The sequence below is a fragment of the Gobio gobio genome (genome assembly GCF_949357685.1).
Source record: "Gobio gobio genome assembly, chromosome: 3".
NCBI classification, from domain to species: Eukaryota; Metazoa; Chordata; class Actinopteri; order Cypriniformes; family Gobionidae; genus Gobio; species Gobio gobio.
This window is the reverse complement of record NC_137099.1, coordinates 24662877-24688397: the sequence shown is the minus strand read 5'-3', so window position 1 is coordinate 24688397 and position 25521 is coordinate 24662877. Positions and strand designations below refer to the sequence as shown.

At 40.7% G+C, this 25521-nt stretch overlaps 1 protein-coding gene across 1 annotated transcript in view; it reads left to right on the top strand.

Annotated features, from left to right (window-relative positions):
• Positions 1-25521, top strand: part of chrna8 (cholinergic receptor, nicotinic, alpha 8) — a 133995-nt gene that overhangs the window by 53034 nt on the left and 55440 nt on the right. The window contains exon 3 of the mRNA XM_079811843.1: positions 10998-11042. Coding sequence (XP_079667969.1) covers positions 10998-11042 — 45 coding nt within the window. The remainder of the gene's footprint in view (positions 1-10997; positions 11043-25521) is intronic.

Genomic DNA, 25521 nt, shown 5'->3' with positions numbered 1-25521 from the left:
AGTTCACGATGACTCGCCCAGAAAAAACACAAGTTGAGAGAAATCAAGATTAATATCATTTAGACAGTATTTTATTGTTTTAGAAGAGCACTTCAAAAGACTCTGCACACTCTACCAAGAAAAAATCATTGGACACAAGATAAAATCAATGCCTTACTGAAAGAAAAAAATAAAAGGCAAACATTTTGGGTCACATGTGACCTTTTTCAATGCCTAATTTACAATGTAACAGACTCTTTTGAAGTGCTGTTCCATTTGGAATCATTTGGACTAATTTAAAGACGCGGTGAGTTCCTGACTATTCCCATTACATTGTTTTAGACATTTAGGCAAACTTATTTGATGCTCATACAGTATTGGCAGCTGCTTGAGGCTGTATTCATGTTTCAGTGGGTTTCAGTTAGATATTGGAATGGATCTGTGATTTTACGACAACTACCATATATATGCAAGAAAATATGCTTGGAAAAACTGATCCATTAAGCTCTTATCCATAAATGCATTAATATATATGCCGTCCCCTGTGTTTGCCTTTTGGAAGCCCATGTTTAATGACCATCTAATGGCCATCTCACAAAAATGAGCAGTTTAAATCTGATTGGCTAGCTGGAACACTGGAAAGTCATTGTGTATATTTACCAGTTTGCAAGGAAACACACTCCTGTTTACAATGTATTGGGCAGCTAGCTACAATGAACTTTAAGCTTCAAATCCACTAATCATAAGTTTTGATTGGTTTGAAACCAAGTCATACCTGTCTGTTATTGGCTGAAGCGCAAGGCTCCACCGCAAGAATTTGAAAAGTGCATGTCAAATGCCAGCCTATACCCTATTGCTTCGTCGGCACCTTTGTCAAAGTACTTTGTATTTTTGGTGGAAAATAAATGTAGCCAAGTTGAATACTTTATTTTTATTTAACTCAAGTAAGAGTTAAAGTACCACAATTTAATTATACTCAAGAAAGTAGAATTTAAAAAATGTTTTACTCAAGTACTATAACGAAAGTATTTGTAAATATAGCTGCAAGCAGCCATTAACGGGGCCAAGCGCAACAAAAGCAAACAAGTAAGCTAGCAGCAGACCAACTGAAAAAATGAGTGAAGACATTTGAAGCAAAAATGTTAAAACTCCACATTAAAACATTGAGTTGTATAGAGCCAATGTGTTTCTCTTCTAAACATGATTTCATTGCTTTCGATTAATGTAATTCTCTAAAATGTGTGTATTTACTAGATTAAATTATTTGGGGTGAATGTGAACCAATTAAGTACTCGAAAATGATTTTTGCTGAAACTGTAGTTCCCAGAATGCTTTGCTTGGGACTTGACGACTAGAGTAAAATTGTTGAAATTAAGTGTTATTTTATGTGTTTTTGGGCAAAATTAGAAAAAGGGGGATACTTTATATTGTTTATTAGTGTTTAATGTTTAATTATGTTGGAATTATTCGAACCATTTAAATTACACTGGGTTACCATAGTGGAGAAGAGCGGAGCGATTGTGTCACGGCTGTGAATCAAAGACAATGGATCCAATAGCGTAGTGAGAAATGTACTCATTTATTGGGTTTTACACCAGTTCAAAAGAAGCTCAATGTCCAAAGAGATAAAGAGACAACAGGAGGGAAGAGACTGCAAACAGCAGACAGGCAGGCAAAACCCCGGCGATGAAGTGCAGGCAGCGAAGCAGGGAAAGCAGCGGGCAATGGGCCAGGCGGAATCCAGGAATCCGGAACGGAGAAGACACACGGGAAACAGGAACGACAGCCACGAACAAAACACAAGGAAGCCTGTAACGAACTGACAGTGATAGTGGGTGAGAGAGCTGCAAATAAAGCCTGGTGATAATGTGCTGCAGGTGGAGGTGATGAGCACCGTAATCAGTAACCACGCCTCCACACAACCTCACAAACACAGAGAAGAGAGACCATGAATTGATGAACCGTGACAGTACCCCTCCCCCTAGGAGCACCTCCTGGAGCTCCCAGGAGGACCTACCTGTCGATTGTAATCATCAATAAGGGAGTGATCCAGTATGTCCCTGGCAGGAACCCAACTTCTCTCCTCCGGACCGTAACCCTCCCAGTCCACCAAGTACTGGAATCCGCGTCCCTTCCGCCTAGAGTCCAGAATACGATTTACCAAATAAGTAGGTTCCCCATCTACGAGTCGCGGCGGGGGGGGAACCGGGACAGGCGGATTAATGCGAGCATGAAAAACAGGTTTTAATTTGGAAACATGAAACACGGGGTGAATCCTCCCGTACGCGGGAGGTAGTTTGAGGCGGACTGCCACCGGACTAAGAATCTTGGTGACAGTGAACGGGCCAATGAATTTAGGAGCTAACTTATTACTTACGGAGCGGAGAGGAATGTTCTTAGATGAAAGCCACACTTTTTGACCCACGACGTAGACGGGAGGCTTAGAACGGTGGCGATCGGCTTGGGCCTTGGTGCGTTTACCCACCTGAAGCAGAGTCTCGCGGGCTCTGCTCCAGGTGTCACGACACCTCTGGACGAAGGCGTGAGCGGAGGGGACCGCGACTTCGGATTCCAGACTGGGAAAAATTGGTGGCTGGTACCCTAAGCTACACTTAAATGGCGAAAGGCCCGTACCTGACACTGGTAACGAATTATGCGCGTACTCAATCCATGAGATGCGTTGGCTCCAGGAGGAAGGATTCTTGGAAACCAGACATCGCAACCCTCTCTCCAGGTCTTGGTTAGCCCGCTCAGTCTGGCCATTAGTCTGGGGATGAAAACCCGAAGACAAGCTAACCGTCGCCCCTATTAATTTACAAAATTCTCGCCAAAATTTGGACACAAACTGAGGTCCCCTGTCGGAAACCACGTCCATCGGGAGGCCATGTAAACGAAAGACATGATCGACCACAGCTACCGCTGTCTCCTTAGCAGAGGGTAATTTAGGTAAGGGAATAAAGTGAGCCATCTTCGAGAACCGGTCCACGACGGTCAAAACGACCGTCTTGCCCTGGGAGGGCGGTAATAAAATCTAGCGCAATGTGGGACCAGGGTCTCGAAGGGATCGACAGTGGTTGAAGGAGCCCATCGGGAGGGCGATTAGAAGTCTTACCCATGGCACAGACTGAACAGGCCAAAACAAAATCTCGGATGTCACGAGCCATCCTAGGCCACCAGAATCGTTGCTTTACCAAAAACTTGGTTCTATTGACCCCTGGGTGACAAGCTACATTGGAACAATGACCCCATCGTACCACGTCAGACCGAACTCCCTCTGGTACAAATAATCGACTCGGTGGTCCGCCGGGCGGAGGCGTTACCCCTTCTAAGGCTGATCTAACCTTCGATTCGACCTCCCATGTGAGTGTGGAGATACTAAGTCTCTCAGGTAAAATGCACTCGGGAGTGGACGGGCGTTCGGAGTGGTCAAAAACGCGCGATAAAGCATCGGGTTTGATGTTCTTGGAACCCGGGCGGTACGAAAAAGTAAAATCAAAACGTCCGAAAAAAAGAGACCACCGAGCCTGCCTAGAGTTGAGTCTTTTGGCAGATCTGATGTATTCCAGATTCTTATGATCGGTCCACACGATGAAAGGTACCCCCGACCCCTCTAGCCAATGACGCCATTCCTCCAATGCAAGTTTTACTGCCAACAGCTCTCTGTTACCAATGTCATAATTGCGTTCGGCTGGTGACAGACGGTGAGAAAAAAACGCGCAAGGATGCATCTTGTCATCCGAGGAAGAGCGCTGGGAGAGAACTGCTCCTACCCCCACCTCTGACGCATCCACCTCCACCACGAACTGACGTAAAGGATCAGGTGTCACGAGAATGGGAGCCGAAACGAAGCGGCTCTTGAGGTTGGAAAATGCGGCCTCGGCTGCACCAGACCACCTGAATGCAGTTCCGGGGGAGGTCAACGCGGTCAGAGGCGCGGCTAGCTGGCTGAAATTGCGAATGAAACGGCGATAAAAATTGGCAAATCCCAGAAACCTCTGTAGGGCCTAACGGGAATCTGGGATTGGCCAATCTATCACAGCCTTAACCTTGTCAGGGTCCATGCACATTCCCTCGGATGAGATGATATAACCTAAGAATGGAACAGACTGTGCATGAAACGCGCACTTCTCCGCCTTGACAAAAAGCCCATTCTCTAGCAACCTCTGTAACACTAGTCTGACGTGCTGGACATGTTCCTGGAGAGAAGATGAAAAAATCAATATGTCATCCAGGTAGACATAAATGAACTGGTCAACCATATCTCCCAGCATGTCATTAACTAGTGCTTGGAAGACTGCTGGGGAGTTAGACAGCCCGAAAGGCATGACTAAGTATTCAAAATGGCCCCTAGGGGTATTAAATGCAGTCTTCCATTCATCCTCCTCCCTTATGCGGACCAAATGATAAGCATTACGTAAATCCAATTTCGCGAATATGGATGCTCCCTGTAACCTCTCAAAAGCTGAAGACATCAACGGCAAAGGATAAGTATTCTTTACCGTGATGTTGTTCAGCCCTCGGTAATCAATGCAAGGTCGCAGAGAACCATCCTTCTTACCCACGAAAAAGAACCCCGCCCCCGCTGGAGAAGAGGAAGGGCGGATGAACTCAGAAGCTAGAGAATCAGAAATGTATTTCTCCATGGCCTCCCTCTCAGGAGTAGAAAGTGAATATAACTTGCCCTTAGGCGGTGACTTGCCTGGAAGTAGATCTATGGCACAGTCATAGGGACGATGAGGAGGAAGAGAAGCAGCCCGGGACTTACTGAACACCTCCTTCAGGTCGAGATACTCCTCTGGCACGTTTGATAAATCCATCGTCTCCTCCTGAAACACAAAACTAGACACAGACGAACGGGCAGACACAAGACAAGAGGCATAGCACTGATTACTCCAGACCGTGACCGTGCTGTGTCCCCAGTCAATCCTCGGGTTGTGCTTCTCAAGCCATGGATGACCGAGGACAACAGGTGCGTGAGGGGAATCAGTGAGGAGGAACGTGATGGTCTCAGAGTGGTTGCCCGAAATAGTGAGTGTAATCCTGTCCGTGGTGTGAGTGATGGTGGGTAATGTCTGTCCATTGAGGGCGTGTACAGCAATGGTGTTGGGAAGGGGAGTGATGGGAATCTTGAGTCGGTGAGCCAGAGAACAGTCAATGAAGTTACCCTCCGCTCCGGAATCCACAAGGGCTTGACACTCGTGATAACCGTCTGCCCACTGCAATCTTCCCGGAAGGAGGGTCGCGGACAAGGATTTCCCCAACGCAGCTCCACCCAACAGTAGCCTCCTCTCTACTGCCGGGCTTGACCTTTTACTGGACACTGGTTGAGGAAATGCCCCGCCCCGCCACAGTAAAGACACAGTCCCTCCACTCGAGGACGCTCTCTCTCCTCCCGGGAAAGCCGAGCTCTGCCTACCTGCATGGGCTCGGGTGCGTTGGTGGGACTGACCGTGTTAGCACCAGGGAACTCGTGGAAATCCGGGGTCCTTCTCAGTCGTGTGCGTTGGTTTAAAGACTCGAGACGTGAGTCAACCCGAAGGGCCAGATCCATGAGTCCGTTAAGGTCCGAAGGCAGGTCCACAGCGTACACCTCCTGCTGAACACGGTCAGCCAGCCCATGCAGGAAATGGTCCCACTGCGCCTCCTCGTTCCATCTACACTCTGCGGCCAAGGTCCGGAAGTCAATGATGTAATCGGAGACGGGTCTATTACCTTGCTGGAGTTCGGCGAGTCTACGGGCCGCCTCGCGTCCCGTAGCTGCTCGGTCAAAGACCCGTCTCATCTCCTCTGAGAGTGAGAGGAACGAGGAACAACACGGATCTTGATTTTCCCAGACCGCCGTTCCCCAGCGTGCCGCACGCCCCGTTAGCAGGTTGATCACCAACGCCACTCTGGAAGCTTCTGTAGAAAACGAAGTTGGTTGCAACGAGAAAAACAAAGAACATCTCGTTAGAAATGATCTACACAGATCGGGCTCACCCGCATAGCGTTCTGGCATTGGGATCCGGGGTTCGTGCGGATTGATGTTACTGAAGGGCTGGGGAATCGGCGGTGGTGTAGGTGGCGGCGCAGTGGGCACTCCAAGCTGTTGAATGAGTGTGGAGAGCTCGGACACCTGCTCCGCCACCGCCTGCACTGCCTGGGCTATACTAGTCGCTTGTTGATCCTGACGATCCATACGCTGATTACTCGCGTTGAGATATTCCTGGAGTTTGGTCACCCTCGCTGGATCCATAAAGACGGTCAGTTCGTTCTGTCACGGCTGTGAATCAAAGACAATGGATCCAATAGCGTAGTGAGAAATATACTCATTTATTGGGTTTTACACCAGTTCAAAAGAAGCTCAATGTCCAAAGAGATAAAGAGACAACAGGAGGGAAGAGACTGCAAACAGCAGACAGGCAGGCAAAACCCCGGCGATGAAGTGCAGGCAGCGAAGCAGGGAAAGCAGCGGGCAATGGGCCAGGCGGAATCCAGGAATCCGGAACGGAGAAGACACACGGGAAACAGGAACGACAGCCACGAACACAACACAAGGAAGCCTGTAACGAACTGACAGTGATAGTGGGTGAGAGAGCTGCAAATAAAGCCTGGTAATAATGTGCTGCAGGTGGAGGTGATGAGCACCGTAATCAGTAACCACGCCTCCACACAACCTCACAAACACAGAGAAGAGAGACCATGAATTGATGAACCGTGACATTGTTTAGACTCAGCACACGTCATTAAAGAGCATTTCACAATTGCTGGCAAATATAATGAAAGCTACTGAGTACTGTATTATAGATCAGTCAAGTGACAACAAAAATATACAAAAATAAGCATGTGTTTTGATTAAAGAGGCAGGGTCTCAAGCCCCCGTGTGCACCACTGTTGTTAGGGAGCCATATTAAAATCATTGTGAGACTACTCAATTCGGTTACTTAAAAATTACTTAATTCCATTATGTTGAAATTATGTGAACAAATTATGTTTGTTTAACTTAATTGAATCATGTGGAACCGATGTACATGATTAAATCATGTAAATCCAACACACCATTTTTTTCAGTGTATTAGTATTTATAGTGTGTCACTAGTTAAAAGTCTGGATCTGTGAGACATGAGCCGTACAGATGAAATTTTGACCAGGATTGTGATGGCACTCTTATAACACTCTCATCTTCTTCCCTGTCTGATGTTGATTACATGTCACAAGCCCTCAGATTATCCTTCACAGACAGTAAGTTACATTCACTTTCTTCTGCAGGAGCAGAAAACAACAGGGACTTTAGTGTGACAAAGGAAGAGACAGAAGGAAGGAAAATAAGAAGAGACAGGGCGCGAGAACAAGATTTAAAAAAAAAAGTAAATGATAGATACTCAGCAGTGGGAAAAAAAGATCAAACAGGCAACTAATGTGTCATGTTTACGGGTGTAAATTTTAGGGTCTACCTCTCTCTCTCTGTCAGGTTTTGACACATATGGAGGATATGACTAACCTTGTATGGGGACCTTATATCAAGATGGCTTAACAAAGAGTATTGTACTTACTGAACCCAAGAGCAAGAGGCATTAATTCTTTCAAGTGACATAGTTTCAGCAGACAGGCCAAGAATAGTATTTCATAATTTAATAATAAAGAAAAAGAAGGGCAAAAGCATTGTTCTCACAAGTGAGAATTTGACTCATACTCATCGACATCATAAACAAAAATAGTAGAAATACATGACATTCAATGGCCCTGAAATAAATAAAAAAAATAAACCAAAAAAATTCAAAAGTATGATCTATTAATTTAATAGTTAAAAAAAATAAATACATATACAACGTATACTCTCACCCTATTGACACTAGTAATGCTATCAGTGTCAAGCAAGGAGCCCCTTTGCTTGACTAAAAAAAAAACTACAACTAAAATAAAATAAAGACATGACTATTCCCAAATTAAATAATTGTCTTTTATGTCGTCATAGCACTTAAGCTGAATTAAATTATTATACTAATATCTAAAAGGTTGATTGACTGAAAATTGCCAATTAATATTTCATGTGATGTTACAAGTCTTTCTACTTTAAAGGGGGAAAATAACTGCTGACAAGATGGGCTTATAATAAAATGTGTCTTTCTATAAAGGAGAAACAAGTCTTTATATAAAGGAAACCATTCAAATGTGTGGGCAGGAATACAAACGTTCAATCTGTAGTTTTAACAAAACCTTTAACAAAAGTAGGCTACTTTTTCTGACATGTAAGCTTGTTCCCGCGATCTTTAGGTAAAGTTTTTATCTTTAGGTATACTTTTTATCTCACAATTCTGATGTTATTTCTCACATTTGATCGTTTATATCTCACAATTCTGAGTTTTTTTCCCTCAGAATTCTGAGTTATAAACCTGGAATTGGGAGGATTAAAAGTCAGAATGGCGAGATATAAATTCGTGAATCTGACTTTTTTCTCACAATTGCGAGTTTATTTTGTGAAATTCTGACTTTGTCTCTTGCATTTGCAAGTTTATATCTCACAATTTTAGCTTTATTTATCACAATTGCAGGTTTATATTGTGCAATTCTGAAAAAAAAAAAGTCCAAAAGTCAACAGTGGTGGGGAGAATTGCCTTTGAAAGATGCAGCACAAATACTAATCTTAAGCCCACAGTACGTTTAAATCCTTAGAAATAATTTTCCACAAAAGTACACATGCAGATTTTATCTTTATTAAAACAAATGTGTGAAAAACAAGGCTGTCATCTTTTTTCATTTATACAATTTTATTTTTTTTATTTTTTTGCGGAATGCAGACACTCTAGTTACTACTCTACTACTACTCTAGTCTCTACTCTCTTTGTCATCTTCTGGGGTCCCTGAACCACAATTCGAAACCCATTTTTTTTTAAAAACATGTTTGAGGTTTCAGTTGGTGTATTTTGTCCCAATTTAAAGAGATAGTTCACCCAAAAATTTAAATTATCCCATAATTTACTCACCCTTAAGCCATTGTAAATTTAAATATGGATGGCGGTCTGGCGGAAGCTAGATATTTTACTTTATAACGTGTTAAATATGGATTATTTTCTTACACAAACACATCGCTTCGCTTCAGAAGGGCTTTATTAACCACATGAGCTGTGTAGATTACTTTTATAATGGATGGATGCACTTTTTTGGGCTTCACATTTTGGACTGCCATTATAATGCTTGGATTAGCCAGGACATTTTTTAATATAACTCTGATTGTATTCATCTGAAAGAAGAATGTCATATACACCTAGGATGGCTTGAGGGTAAGTAAATCAGGGGGTAATTTAAAATTTTGGGTGAACTATCGCTTTAATAACCATCTCTGTTCATGCTGGAATGTCAACCAAATGGTAAATGCGCCCATTCTGTAGTTGCCAAAAGAGACATCTTTGCGCATTAAACAGAAAGCTCATTGACAGAGGGACTGGAGACAGAAAGCAAGGACGGGTTCCTCTTCAGCCTGATTTATCATTGGTGCCTTAAGGGAAATATTTTAACTGAAATTCAAGATCAACTGCAACAAAACTGTTTATATCAACTCTAAACTGACTGAATAATAGTTCATTTTCAGCAGTACTTTCCTTTAAAAGGCTTGATCAAAATACATTAAAAAAATATTTTGAAATCTTATAATTTAACTGTTGTAATTAACTCTTTTTATTTTAATTCAATTTATTCCTCTGATAAGCTGCCACCAGTCTAACACTTTACAATACGGTATCATTTTCTAACATTAGTTAAAGCATTAACTAACAATGAGCAATATATTCTTACAGCTTTTATTAACCTTTGTTAATGTTAATGAATTACTTCTCTGTAGAGGTATTGTTTATTGTTAGTTCATGTTAATTAATTAATGTTAACAAATGAAACCATATTGAAAAGTGTTACCACATTTTTTATTATTATCAATGTTTAAAATTATTGTGCTGCTTAATATTTTCCAGATTTTTTTTTTGTTGTTGTTCAGGTTTCTTTCCTGAATAGAAATTCCAGAAGAACAGCATTTATTTGAAATTGATTTTTTGGAACAGTGTAACAGTCTGAACTGTCACTTTTGATCAGTTTAATGTATCCTTGCTGAATAATGTATTTTAAAAAAAAATTGTACTGACCCCCAAACTTTTGAATTGTGATGTATACTGTAAGACATATTGAGATCACTAAATATCACACCATGATATAGTCATGATCAGATATTAATGCAATGGAACTTTGATATATACCGTGGTAGTGTATGATTAACATATTCATATACCATAATCTTTACATGGTAGTACCTAAATCCATGGTATTACTTAAAATATACATGGTAATACCACAGTACTTTTTTGGTAATGAAACTCACTCTATAAACTCACTTAAAAGGAGAATTCTCTTTTTTTTCCTCAAATCTTGTTTATTCTATATCTTTGATGTTGTGTATCTAAAGCTAATGCTCTCTGTTCTTATCGGTCAGTTACTTATTGAACTATAGCTGAAGCCAGAAACAAGAGTAAAAACATGACAAATTGATAACACTGTAGATCATCCCTGGTCCAAACTGAATGAAATGTGAGGAAATCACAGCTGACACTTCTCTGAACGAAACAAACATCTTTGATCATTCAAAGTTGAATGTTCTTGGGCTCACATAAACACAGAGAGATTCTGACACAGATCGATGCATGTTGAAGTGAAGCTTTAAATCCCAAGAGGATTACTATGATATCTGTATTGTAATGGTGATCGTCACATAGTGAAACTGCTTTAAGGTTTGATTGCTCCTATTCATTGAGTGTCATAGCTGGTCTCTTTTGGCCTTATCTCAAATGCTCCAAAAGGCAAAGCCTGCATTTATGTGTGTGAGAAAGCGAGAGAGCGAATGGTACACAGAGGCCAAAAAAGAATAAAAGTCTTTGTTCATAAAAAGGTTTGGGATTATAGAAGCAGAAAGGAGATTTGTTCAATTTGAAGTAATCCTTCATTTATGTCCTCATTTGATACTGATTATTTTTTTCTCTCCCTTTTCCCTGCCCCAGGATGAAAAAAATCAGGTATTAATAACCAATGCCTGGCTACAGCTGGTGAGTTTCTACTTAGTTTCCTTTTGTATTAATGCATTGTGCATGTATGTGTAAGTGTGTGTGGCCAAAAGTCCCTTTAAGGGATTTTGGTAATGTCCCAGGCAACTCCTTACTATTTAGTCACAGCTACTCTTTGAAATGACCAAATTTGTTTTAACTATTTGTCAAGATTACATTTCAATAACAAATGTAAATCAGAAAAAAAATCCAAAATAGGCTGATTGAAAAAAAAAACTCAAAAAAATAAACTAAAAGTACTTATACATGCAATGCAATTCACTGCAGTTTCCAGCTGAAATCAACACTTGTGGCAGTAAAAAACAACTTTTATTCATTTTTACACAAATTATGATCACATGGACAGGCTTGTTTCTCACAGTTCAATGCACAATAAGACTTTAAACCCATGCACTTTACCATATTGCACGACTACACATATTTTACATACATTGCATACATGTTGCCATTTGCATTACATAATCAGCTCCATATGTAAACTTGCTCGGTAGCTCACCTGCTACAGCACTGCATTCAGGTACAATTCCTATAAAAAGCTGGCGAGAATGCGTTCCAGTGATGGAAATAGCTATAGGATTTGATTTCAAAAAAAGTATCATAGCTATTAAACAATTCTTGTTATGATTTAAGTTTGTTTTTGTGGTAGTTGTGCTTTAAAAATAAATTATTATAATCTATATTCAAAGATTATTGATAATTGAAGGATTTTGAAAGTCTGACCTTAATCCGTGTTGAGTACTACTGTAAGGTTAACTGGTACTACTACTCGTACTACTCTAAGGTTACCTGCATGGTTTAAAAGTTTTAAAATGATTACCAGTTGAAAACATTCGTTAGAAATTTTGAAAAGTAATCAAATCAGTTACATTACTTTAATAAAGTAATTGAAATAGTTACACTACATATTACATTTTAAATAGGGTAACTTGTAATCTGTAACCTATTACATTTACAAAGTAACCTTCCCAACGCTGATGTTTATCTGTTTCATAGAAAATTGTGCCGTGAAAGATGCTATATTAACTATATGAATGCTATATGAAAGGCAAACCTCTCATTCCTACAGTCATCATAAATTGAACAATATGATTTCTCTCCTTCATTCCCTTCTAAGTAGTTAATCTCATCTCCCTTAAACTGTCACGTCATAATTTTTGAAAGTCTAATAGCAATTTGGCTTGTTTTAAACATGACGGTCCACATACTCCTGTCCTGCTCAGTTATGCTGCTCAGTGGCACATCTTCTTCAAGTGCTCATTGTTCAGACATCACCCTGGAACGCAAAAACAACAGCAGAATTATTTGAAATTTAAATAGGGTTGTTCCAGTCGCATGGCTTGCAGGTGACGCTAACAAAGCTTTCAGATCTCAGAGCAACAAGATAACAACATTTCAATGGCTTCTAGGTTTAATGTCACATCCCTTTGTCACATCAGGCAGATTTACAACTAAAATGAAGTGGAGCAGAAGCAGGTTTATGTTTGGAAGTTTGACTTATAATGGCCTTTGTGACTTGATAACTTAGATTAAGCTGTTTGCATTTGGAACGATCTGTTCAAGGATGCCATCCTCTGGTGCACTCCTTCAGACTTCATTTTTTTAAGTAACATACGCATCCAAAAAGTATTCACAACGCTTAACTTTTTCCACATTTTATGTCACTAAATTAATTATTTTCCTCAAAATTCTACAAACAATACCCCATAATGACAACGTCAAAGAAGTTTGTTTGAAATCCTTGCAAATGTATTAAAAATAAAAAACAAAAAAATCACATAAATATTCAAAGCTTTTGCCATGACGCTCAAAATTGACTGTATTTATAAGGTCCCACAGTTAACAGTGCATGTCAGAGCACAAACCAAGCCATAAAGTCCAAGGAATTGTCTGTAGACCTCAGAGACAGGATTGTATCAAGGCACAGATCTGGGGAAGGGTACTGAAAAATGTCTGCAGGATTGAAGGTCCCAATGAGCAAAGTGGCCTCCATCATCTGTAAATGAAAGAAGTTTGGAACCACCAGGACTCTTCCTAGAGCTGTGGAGAGAGGAGAACCTTCCATAAGAACAATCATATCTGCAGCACTCCACCAATCAGGCCTGTATGGTAGAGTGGCCAGACAGAAGCCACTCCTCAGTAAAAGGCACATGACAGCTTGCTTTGCCAAAAGGCACCTGAAAGAAAGAAAGAAAGAAAGAAAGAAAGAAAGAAAGAAAGAAAGAAAGAAAGAAAGAAAGAAAGAAAGAAAGAAAGAAAGAAAGAAAGAAAGAAAGAAAGAAAGAAAGAAAGAAAGAAAGAAAGAAAGAGCTTTATTGCCAAGTGTGCTTGCACACACAAGGAATTTTTCTTGGTGCTGAAGCTTTCAGTGCACATATACAATACAAACACAACAAGAACTTGGTAATACAAATTCTAAGAATAAAAATATGAAAATAGCATGAAAAAAATATTAGGTCACAGTTACGTTTAGTCAGAATAAACATTTACAGATTATAAACATATTTACAGTATGTGAGTAGTATGAATAAATATAAATATCTCCTGAGTTTAGAAGATATTGCACTAAACAGTCAGAGTATTGCACACAGAGTATTGGGGGGGGGGGGGGGGGCACTTTAGAATAATGGGGGGGTAACACTTTAGAATAATGGTCATAGTTAACATTAGTTAACTACATTAGTTAACATTAACTAATAATGAACTGCACTTATAAAGCGTTTATTAATCTTTGTTAATGTTAATTTCAACATTTACTAATGCATTATTAAAATCTTGTTAACATTAGTTAATGCACTGTGAACTAACATGAACAAACCATGAACAGCTGTATTTATATTAACTAAAGTTAACAAAGATGAACAAATACAGTAACAAATGTACTGCTCATGGTTAGTTCATGTTAGTTAATACATTAACTAATGTTAACTAATGACCATTATTCTAAAGTGTTACCAGTACAGGTCCTGGAGGGTTGGCAGGGAGACACCAATAATCCTTTCTGCAGTGCGGATTGTGCGCTGTAGTCTCCTAATGTCAGATTTGGTAGCTGAACCAAACCATGGAAGTGCACAAAACAGACTCAATGACAGCCGAGTAGAACTGAATCAGCAGCTCCTGTGGGAGGTTGAACTTCCTCAGCTGACGAAGGAAGTACAGTCTCTGCTGGGCCTTTTTCACAATGGAGTCAATGTGATTGTCCCACTTCAGGTCCTGAGAGATGGTAGTGCCCAGGAACCTGAATGACTCCACTGCTTCCACAGTGCTGTTCATGATGGTGAGTGGGGGAGAGCTGGGCTGTTCCTCCTGAGGTCCACTATCATCTCCATCGTTTTGAGCGTGTTGAACTCAAGGTTGTTATAACTGCACCAGACAGCCAGCTGTTCAACCTCCAGTCTGTAAGCAGACTCGTCACCATTTTGGATGAGGACGATGACAGTGGTATCTTCTGCAAATTTCAGGAGCTTCACAGAGGGGTCTTTAGAAGTGCAGTCATTGGTGTACAGGGAGAAGAGCAGTGGGGAGAGAACACACCCCTGAGGGGCGCCAGTGCTGATAGTGAGAGTCCTGGATGTGAGTTTCCCCAGTTTCACGAGCTGTTGTCGGTCTGTCAGGAAGCTGGAGATCCACTGACAGATTGAGGATGGCATGGAGAGCTGGGTCAGTTTAGCTGTGAGAAGATCAGGCATGATGGTATTGAAGGCCGAACTGAAGTCCACAAATAAGATCCCTGCATAAGTCCCAGGTCTGTCGAGATGTTGCAGGATATAATGCAGTCCCATGTTGACTGCGTCATCCACAGACCTGTTTGCTCTGTAGGCAAATTGAAGAGGATCCAGCAAGGATCCAGTGATGTCCTTCAGGTGGGCCAGAACCAGTCTTTCAAACGACTTCATGACCACAGACGTGAGAGCGACAGGTCTGTAGTAATTAAGTCGGGAATGATAGTGGAGCGTTTGAAGCAACAGGGAACTTCACACTGCTCCAATGATCTGTTGAAAAACTGCGTGAAGACTGGGGCCAGCTGGTCAGCGCAGGCTTTCAAACAAGCAGATGAGATGCCGTCTGGGCTTTCCTAGTCTTCTGTTTTTTGAAGACTCTGGTTACATCCTCCACACAGACCATAAGCTCTGGTTGGATGGACCATAAGCTCATCCAGATCAGTGGTAGCAGCTTCAAAAACAGTCCAATCAGTGCAATCGAAGCAGGCTTGTAAGTCCAGCTCTGCTTCATTAGTCCATCTTTTTACAGTCCTTATAACAGGTTTAGCTGATTTCAGTTTCTGCCTCTAGGTCGGTATAAGATGAACCACACAGTGATTACAGAGCCCTAAAGCTGCCCGTGGGACGGAGTGATATGCATGCTTTATTGTTGTGTAACAGTGGTCCAGTATATTACTCTGGTGGGACATGTAACGTGCTGTCTGTATTTTTGGCAGTTCACGGGAGAGATTTGCTCTGTTAAAATCCCCAAGAATGATTAAAAGTGAGTCTGGGTACCTTTGTTCAGTTTCAGCTATTTGTTCAGCCAGCTGTTGTAGCGCAGCGTTCACACACGCGTCTGGAGGAATGTATTCATTCACGAGAATGAATGAGGAAAACTCCCGCGGCGAGTAGACAGGTTTACAGTTTATGAAGTGCGCCTCTAGATTAGGAGAGCACATCTTCTTCAGCATTGTTACATCTGAACACCAACTTTCGTTAATGTAGAAACACAATCCACCACCTCTCATTTTCCCTGTTAGTTCCGCAATGCGATCCGCTCGGAACAGCTGGAAGCCCGGCAGATATAATGCGTTGTCCGGTATGGCTTCACTCAGCCAGGTTTCAGTGAAGCACAGTGCAGCAGAGTTGGAAAAATCCTTGTTAACGCGGGTGAGGAGAAGAAGTTTGTCCGTTTTGTTAGGAAGGGATCGGAGATTCGCAAGATGAATACTAGGAAGTACAGTGCGGAGGCCGCACGTGCAGAGTTTAACCAGTACGCCGGCTCGCTTTCCCCGTTTGAGTCTGGCAGCACGTTTTAAACACACAGCTGTGGCTCCGAAGAGAAAATCAAACAAAAGGTCCGAATTGTCAAAAACTGTAGAAATGTTGTCTGGTGTGTGTTTCCTAATGTCCAGTAGTTCGTCTTTGGTGGAACTGATCGGAAAAGAATGACTAAACGCTGAACAAACAAACAAAAACAACACAATAGCTGAAGAGCTCCATACCGAGGCTGCCATCCACGGCGCCATCTTGTGCAGAAAAGGAAGGACTCTCAGACCATGCAAAACAAAATTCTCTGGTCTGATAAAACAAAGATTGAGCTCTTTGGCCTGAATGGCAAGTGTCATGTCTGGAGGAAACCAGGCACCGCTCATCACCTGGCCAATACCTACAGTGAAGCATGGTGGTGGCAGCATCATGCTGTGGGGATGTTTTTCAGCAGCAGGAACTGGGAGACTAGTCAGGATCGAGGGAAAACTGAATGCAGAAATGTACAGGGATATCTTCTCCAGAGCGCTCTGGACCTCAGACTGGGGCGAAGGTTTATCTTCCAACAGGACAACGACCCTAAGCACACAGCCAAGATAACAACGGAGTTGCTATGGGACAACTCTGTGAATGTCATTGATTGGCCCAGCCAGAGCCCGATTGAACATCTCTGGAGAGATCTGACATTCCCAGTCCAACCTGATGGAGCTTGAGAGGTCCTGCAAAGAAGAATGGGAGAAACTGGCCAAAAAAAGGTATGCTGAGCTTGTACCATCATACTCAAAAGGCTTGAGGCTGTAATTGGTACCAAAGGTGCTTCAACAAAGTATTGAGCAAAGGTTTTGAATTATTATTATTATTTTTTGTAAACATTTGCAAAGATTTCATGTTGTCATTATGGGGGATTGTTTGTAGAATTTTGAGGAAAATAATTAATGTAATTCATTTTGGAATAAGGCTGTAACATAACAAAATGTGGAAAAAGTGAAGCGCTGTGAATACTTTCCGGATGCACTGAATATTTTGTGCCACTTTAAACAATACAATGGAGTTCTAAGCAAAATTCAGAAGGAGAATGTATAAAAAAAAACATTATATTATCTCATATTACAGCCCCAAATCAGAAAAAGTTGGGACAGTAAGGAAAACGCAAAAAAAAAAAAAAAGAAGTGATTTCTAAATTTACTTTGACTTGTATTTCATTGCAGACAATATGAACACAAAATATTTCATGTTTTGTCTGGTCAACTTCATGTCATTTGTAAATATGCATCCTTTCCTGTCATTCAGACCTGCAACACATTTAAAAAAAAGTTGGGACAGTAAAGCATTTACCACTTTGTAATGTTGCCATTCCTTTTCACAACACTTAAAAGACGTTTAGGGACTGAAGACACCAAGTGATGTGTTTCAAGTGTTTCAGGTGTAATTTTGTCCCATTCTTCCTGCAAACAAGTCTTAAGGTGGGCAACAGTATGGGGTCTTCGTTGTCGCATTTTGCACTTCAAAATGCGCCACACATTCTCTATTGGAGACAGGTCGGGACTGCAGGCAGGCCAGTCAAGTACCCGTACCCTCTTCCTCCGCAGCCAGGACTTTGTAAAGTGTGCAGAATGTGATTTTGCATTGTCTTGTTGAAATATGCATGGACGTCCCTGGAAAAGATGTCTTCTTGAAGGCAGCATATTATGCTCCAAAATCTCTATGTACTTTTCAGCATTAATGGTGCCTTCACAGAAGTGCAAGTTACCTTTGCCAAGGGCACTGACACAACCCCATACCATGACAGACCCTGGCTTTTGGACTTGTTGCTGATAATAGTCTGGATGATCCTTTTCTTCTTTGGTCCGGAGCACACGGCATCCATTCCTCCCAAAAAATACCTAAAAAAATACTGATTCATCTGACCACAGTACACGTTTCCACTGTGTGATGGTCCATCCCAGATGCCTCCGAGCCCAGAGAAGTCGACGGCGCTTCTGGACACTGTTAACATAGGGCTTCCTTTTGGCACAGTACAGTTTTAACTGGCATTTGTGGATGTAACTACGTATTGTGGTACTTGACAAAGGTTTGCCAAAGTAGTCCTGAGCCCATGTGGTGATATCGCTTATAGATGAATGACGATTCTTGATGCAGTGCCGCCTGAGGGATCGGAGATCACGGTTGTTCAGCTTAGGCTTGCGCCCTTGTCCTTTACGCACTGAAATACCTCCAGATTCCTTGAATCTTTTTTAATTATGTTATGCACTGTTGAATGTGAAATATCCAAATCTCTTCCTATCTTTCTTTGAGGAACATTGTTTTTAAACATTTCAATAATTTTCTCACGTATTTGTTGGCAAACTGGCGATCCTCGGCCCATCTTTGCTCGTAAAGGATTAGACCTTTCTTGGATGCTGCTTTTGTACCAAATCATAATTACAATCACCTGTTGACATCACCTGTTTCAAATCACATCATTATTTATCCATTTTACCTCATTACTAGCCCTAAATTGCTCCTGTCCCAACTTTTTTTTAAATGTGTTGCAGGTCTGAATGACAGAAAAGGATGCATATTTACAAATGACATGAAGTTGACCAGACAAAACATGAAATATTTTGTGTTCATATTGTCTGCAATGAAATACAAGTCAAAGTAAATTTAGAAATCACTTCTTTTTTTTTATTTGCGTTTTCCATACTGTCCCAACTTTTTCTGATTTGGGGTTGTATATTAATTATATTTATTATATTATTAAAACAGCTGCATAAACCACCTATATGTTTATTAATTTCACTGCAGGATTTAAATGAACATCATTAAAAGATATGAAAATTGCCATGAGGTTGATAAACTGTTTCCAGCACCCAAGAGTGCTCTAAGATGACCAATGATGTCAGAATTTGAATATATAACAGTTCTGCAATCAAAACTCATCTGGATATTATTTACTTGAGTGGAAACTTCCATGCTGAGAAACATTACAAACCAAATTAATTGCAAAAATGCCCAGGCCCAATAAAAATGCAAAACAAACGCATATTAAATATATTTGGATAACACATAATCAGCTTAAAAGCTGGAAAGTGTGAAATTTCATGAAAGCCATGTTCGTACATGTATACTCACAAATGGCACCAATTGGTTGGAGCCAACAATGCGTTTTAGCTGTTAAAAGGTGTTTCTATCTGTCTGAAACATTCCTCAGCTCTAATTCACCTTTATTGACCCCATCAGCCATAATGCATGAGTTTAGCCAACTGAGCACTTAACCATGAAATTAAGCTGGATAAGAAATTTTCCACAAAGGAGCTGCTCTGATTATGAACCCAACATTCAGACCAGTTGCTTTCCAAAGTGCTAAGCTGGTTTAGAGACTGACCTTGCACAGATGAGCACCCACAGATTGACTTAAAGGATTAGTTCATCCCAAAAAAAAAAAAAAAAAATTGTATCAAATACTCACTTTCATGTCGTTACCAACCTGCAAGACAAATTAAGATATTTTAAATTAAATCTGAGAGATTTCTGCCCAACCATTTAGAGTCCACGCAACTACCAATTTGTAACTTCAAAAAGTTCATAAAGAGATCGTAAAACAAATTCATATGAATTGAGCAGTTTAGTCCAAATTTTGAGACTTGATCGCTTTATGATAAACAGATGTAATTTTGGCTTTTATTCACATATAAACATTGATCAGTGAACATAAATAGAAGCTTAACCGGACCTGCTTATCATGACTAAACTGCTCAATTCATATGGATTAGTTTTATGATCTCTTTATGAACTTTTTGAAGCGCCAAAGCGGTAGTTGCATGGAATGCCAATGGAGGGACAGAAACCTCTCCGATTTTAATAAAATATCTTAATTTGTGTGCTGAAGCTGAACAAAAGTCTTACGGATTTGGAACAACATGAGGGTAAATAAATAATTACAAAATTTAAATTTGTGGGTCAACTAAAGCTTTAAAAAGATTCGTTGTCATTGTAATGTATGGCCCACAGACAAACATCACATATTAAATGTAGCATGAAACACACAAGTTTTAGATAAAGACTGAGAGCGATGGGAGAGACTAGGGAGAGTTGTTACTGGGATAATGTGTTTTGTTCCTAGATCAAGGGTGCCAAACTCAGCTCCTGGAAGGCCACAGTCCTGCAGAGTTTAGTTCCAACCCTGCTCCAACACATATACCTGTAGTTTTCAAATAATCCTGAAGGACTTGAAGCTAAACTCTGCAGGACTGTGGCCCTCCAGGGAGTTTTTCACCACTAAGATCTCTCCAATTTTAGCATAAAGTAGCTACATCTGTTTTCTACAAACCCCAGTTACTTTAATATATGTCATTATAAAGCAGACTTCAATAATTGATTTTGAATAAGAGTTCCATTGTTACAGCCTATTCCAACAAGCCTTATTGACTTAACTGCAGCCGTTTCTCTGATTAAACCCTCTGTCTGTCTATTATTCTAGTGTCTAGTCATAATAAAACAAAATATTAAATCAATAACAAAAGAAGAAAACGTATTTGGGGTTGTCGAAAAATATAGTCTTTCTATTTACTTCAGATATTACATTGTGGGCTGTTATACTTTAGAATGGTATGCATGATTAAAAATATTAAATCATCAAAACGTGCTTGAAAGGCTTTTTCATATATGTTTATTATAAAATAAATGTATAAAATAAAATAATACAAATATATTACATTATTAATAAATAATTACAAAAAGATCAATTATAAAACATTTTAAAATATTTTTTAAAAAACAAATCTCATCTTTTTTGGTTCTAAATTCTTTAGTGTTGCTTAACAACATGAAACTGCACGTGACATTGGGAACAAAGAGGATCTGTTCTTTTCTTGGACATGGAGGAATAGTATGTTCAAAATATGTGTTCCAGTACATAAATGTGCAGCGCACATTCCCTGATCCTATCATGATGTCAGTGCCGAGCAAGCCATTGTGTCCACAGAGAGAGGCAGAGCCCCAGGGAATACGCTCACTAAAGCACACTGAGACATCTGAGCCACATAGAGATGTGTGGGACAGAAACTCCTCTTTCCTCCTGACTGATCTGATGTGATCTGTGAGGATGAAACAAACATCATTTATTTTGAATTAATTGTGCATCAGTGAAAACACACACACACACACACACACACAAGTTATCAGAAATAGTTGAAAGGTTGTATTATAATAATAGCAGTCTGTAAACCTGAAAAGTGGCAATACAAGAGTTAAAGAGGGACAAATTAAATATATAATAGTTGTGCCTAACCCAAAAAAAAATCTCCGTTTTTGGAAAGTGCTCAGGGTCTTCTACAAAAATAATAATATATTTTAGAGAGGGGATAGTTCACCCAACAAATATTGCATCATTTATTCACCTTCATGTCGCTTCAAACCCATACTGTATATCTTTCATTCATCTTCAGAACCCAAATGAAGATATTTTTAATATTCTTTCAAAATTCTGTCTCAAACATGCATGCTTGACATGTCAGAACAAACCTCATTGGCTCTCACCAATAAAAAACATATTTGCCCTTCTGTTGACCATATTTGATGTTCTCTATGTACAGTACAGTATGTGCATTGATCAGTATTTATATGAATATAAAGTGATTTTATATTTTAAAGTGATCTCTTCAGAAGACTTGGATTAAACCAGTCGATTCAAATGGATTACTTTTATGATGTCTTTAGGTACTTTTTGAAGGTTGAAAATGTTGATTACGTAGACTTTCAATGGACAAAATGATGAGAGAATATTAAAAAATATCTCAATATCTTCATATTCGGGGGGATGAGAGGTCCCCTCGGACCCATCCATATGCCACAGATGGGCCACGAGTTCTCTTACGGTGCATTTTCCCCTCAAAGATTAAAGTTCATACGGTTATATCTCGATGATAAATAAATATAGATTTATTTGTACAGGCATATTTATTTATATGGCATGTTTATAATTTTATTTAACATGTTTAAATTTTATGTAAGATCAATACATTTTTCAGCGAGTGTTTAACAGTGTTTAATTAACAAACTGTTTTCAACGAAAGTCAACGGAATTTAGTAAAAGCGAAAGTCTTTGCATGTGAAGACTCCGCCCCCTTTTGGAGGTAACTTTTGGAGTTCTCTAGTCTGCAGCTATATCTACTTGGTCGTGCAGCCAAGATAAAGCTGCTTTTCCACACACCAGCAAAACCGTCAGACTTACCGCAGAAGGTTTGGACTCCATAGCAGCTTTCATTGGCCAAGGACCACCCAAGAGGAAGTCTAACCGACACGTAACCAATCAAAGTTCATAAATGTAAAGTTGATGTTCCCATTATAACAATTCATTCAAGAATGTCAGTTTGCTGCAAAAATGGCGAAACAATGGTGCTGTGAACTTCGTATACTTTTTAAAATCCAGCGTTTAATTGATCCTGATAATCGCTCATTGTCAGTTGTAAACACAACGACTTTATTCTTCCATAAGGGGCTTTGGTGTCACAACGGTTTGCTTCCAGGCGAACCGTTAAAGAACGCAACCCATACATCTCCCCCCCTAAATCCAATCAGAATTCAACCAATCAGATGACGACTTCGAAACTCCCGAAGCATCAGACGTTCAGCCAAATGGTCCTTGGGCGTGATGTCTGCGACTGAGACTATGTTTCCACTGTCGAACCAGTATCCACGCAGCACTACTCTAAAACCTGCCCTTAACTAGCCTCCATAGCCTCCATGTTCTTAAAAATCCAAAAGAACTGTCTCTGTTAATTCTCTCTTTTGAATTCAACATTATCCTTGTGATGCCCTTTCATTTTAATTCCAATCTTCTTTCTTTTTCATTCAGTTATTGGCGTTTCAAATTGTGCTTGCAAAATGTGAAAATTGTGAACTTTCTAAATGTTGTACTGGTCACGGATTCACCAGGCTCCACCATCACTCCCTCACTACGTTCCCAGTCACCAGAGTACTAATCGCCAGATTTACTTACCTGAGATCCTTACCTCCAGGGAACCCATCTCCGTTGATCCTTGTGATCCTCTCCCGCGCTCCTCTAGTGATATGCACTCCCTTGTCCCCTTTCTGTCGGTCAAGATCTCTAATGCACCTGGATTCTCTCTGTCACTATCAACTGAGGTGTGTGCTTTCCATCACTCACGATTCACCAGTCATGATCTCCTTTCACTATCTGCAAAACAACAAAGACTCTGTTCATTCTCCTATATTGCTCCTCAAGTTACAATATTATAATTTCAACTTGCCTGTTTTGCTCAATTCGTTTTGCTGCAATGAAACTTACATCAGATTACATCTGTATCTCTTTTCTGAGTCTGGCTACCCGTAACAGTGTGAAAAGCATGGGTCTAGCTGACTAAAGACAAGGTAGATCGCAAAACGAACATGACAGAAGCGGATGTTTGGTCTTTACTTAAAGACTTAAGACTCAGCACCAATGATTTATGATTAATAAAAATTACAGTGACAATAATTTATCAATTTGTATTAGGAGAGCATATCATTCTGAATCAAACTGGTATTTATCATCTCACATAAAAAGAGAACAAGCATACTTATTCAGTTACCACTGCTTCCATTTAATGCACAAAATGACTCCATTAAAGGCACTGTATGTAATTTTTGATTGTAACAAAGCATAAAAAATACCATAATATGTTAGCAGATATTTAGGAAACATGCAAACTTCACTTACATATTTCTCTGAAAAACAATGCTACAGACAGTTATTTTACTTTGAAATATGTTTTGGAATGTCTGTTTTTGTCTGTGATGACTGACACTACCAATTTACCCACTAGTATTTCGACACCATTTGGCGGAAAATACAGCGTATTGCAGCCATGGAAGCCAGCAAAAGAAATGGTTCAGAGATTGCAGATTCTACTGTTGAGATTAATATTTTGTAAATAAAGTGATAAATTATATTTATTTGTGCAAACAAAACACTCGTGTTGCTTCATAAAATGGAGGTCAAACCACTGACGTCACATGGATTATTTTTATGTTGTGCTTACTACCATTCTGGGGCTTTAAAGTAGTAGTTGCGTAGACTTCCAATGGATGGACAGAAAGCTCTCAGATTTCATTAAAAAGATCTTCATTTGTGTTCATAATAATAATAATAATTTGTTACATTTATATAGCGCTTTTCTGGCTACTCAAAGCCCTTTACATATAGAAGGGGGGAATCTCCTCAACCACCACCAATGTGCAGCATCCACCTGGATGATGTGACGGCAGCCATATTGTGCCAGAATGCCCACCACACACCAGCTTACTGGTGGAGAGGAGATGGAATGATATGGGGATGATTAGGAGGCAACGATGGACAGACAAATTTGGCCAGGATGGTGGGCAATGATGTTACACCCCTGATTATAATTATAATCATACACGATTTGTGTAAGTTCTTCAAGGAGTCTCTGGTATCTCCTGACTCAGAAAAAAACACCTTTGTTCATGTTCATGCCTCAAGCCCCAGTTGGCCCACTTTGGACCAAGGTATTCTTAGTGTGGGGATCTGCAGGTTGGCAGGTCTTTGGCAAAAGGTCTTTACAATCGGTTGTGAAAGCTGCCTATTAGGGTGTGGGGTGGGGTTAGTTTCCGTTGTAGCATTTCAACTTTCGGCACACCCATCCATCCATCATCTTCCGCTTATCCAGGGCCGGGTTCTGGGGGCAACAGTCTAAGCAAAGACGCCCAGACTTCCCTTTCTCTAGCCACTTCCTCCAGCTCCTCCGGGGGAACCCCAAGGCATCCCGAGGCCAGCCGGGAGACATAATCCCTCCAGCATGTCCTAGGTCTTCCCCGGGGTCTCTTCTCGGTGGGACGTGCCCGGAACACCTCCCTGGGAAGGCATCCAGGAGGCATCCGAAATAGATGCCCAAGCCACCTCAGCTGGCTCCTCTCGATGTGGAGGAGCAACGGCTCTACTCTGAGCTCCTTCCGAGCGACCGAGCTTCTCACCCTATCTCTAAGGGAGCGCCCAGCCACCCTGCGGAGAAAGTTCATTTCGGCCGCCTGTATCCGGGATCTTGTCCTTTCGGTCATGACCCACACCTCATGACCGTAGGTGAGAGTAGGAGCGTAGGAGCGTAGATTGACCGGTAAATCGAGAGCTTCGCCTTACAGCTCAACTCCTTCTTCACCACGACAGATCGGTACACATCCCTCACTCGTGAACAAGACCCCAAGATACTTGAACTCCTCCACTTGAGGCAGGAACTCTCCACCAACCTGAAGTGGGCAAGCCACCCTTTACCGACTGAGAACCATGGCACACCCCTACCCTTTATTATTTTGACCAGCAGCTATCCCTGTCTCAGGTATTTGGCGGGCCTAAACAGCCTGGGCATTGGCCCCGAGGAGGCCAGATCAAGCTCTGGAAGTGACAGTGGAAGCGTGACTGCACGCACTTGCACGCTCACTTTTGGCCCTACAGTGGAAATGCGGCTAATTATAGGTTTTGAAGCTGTGTTTAT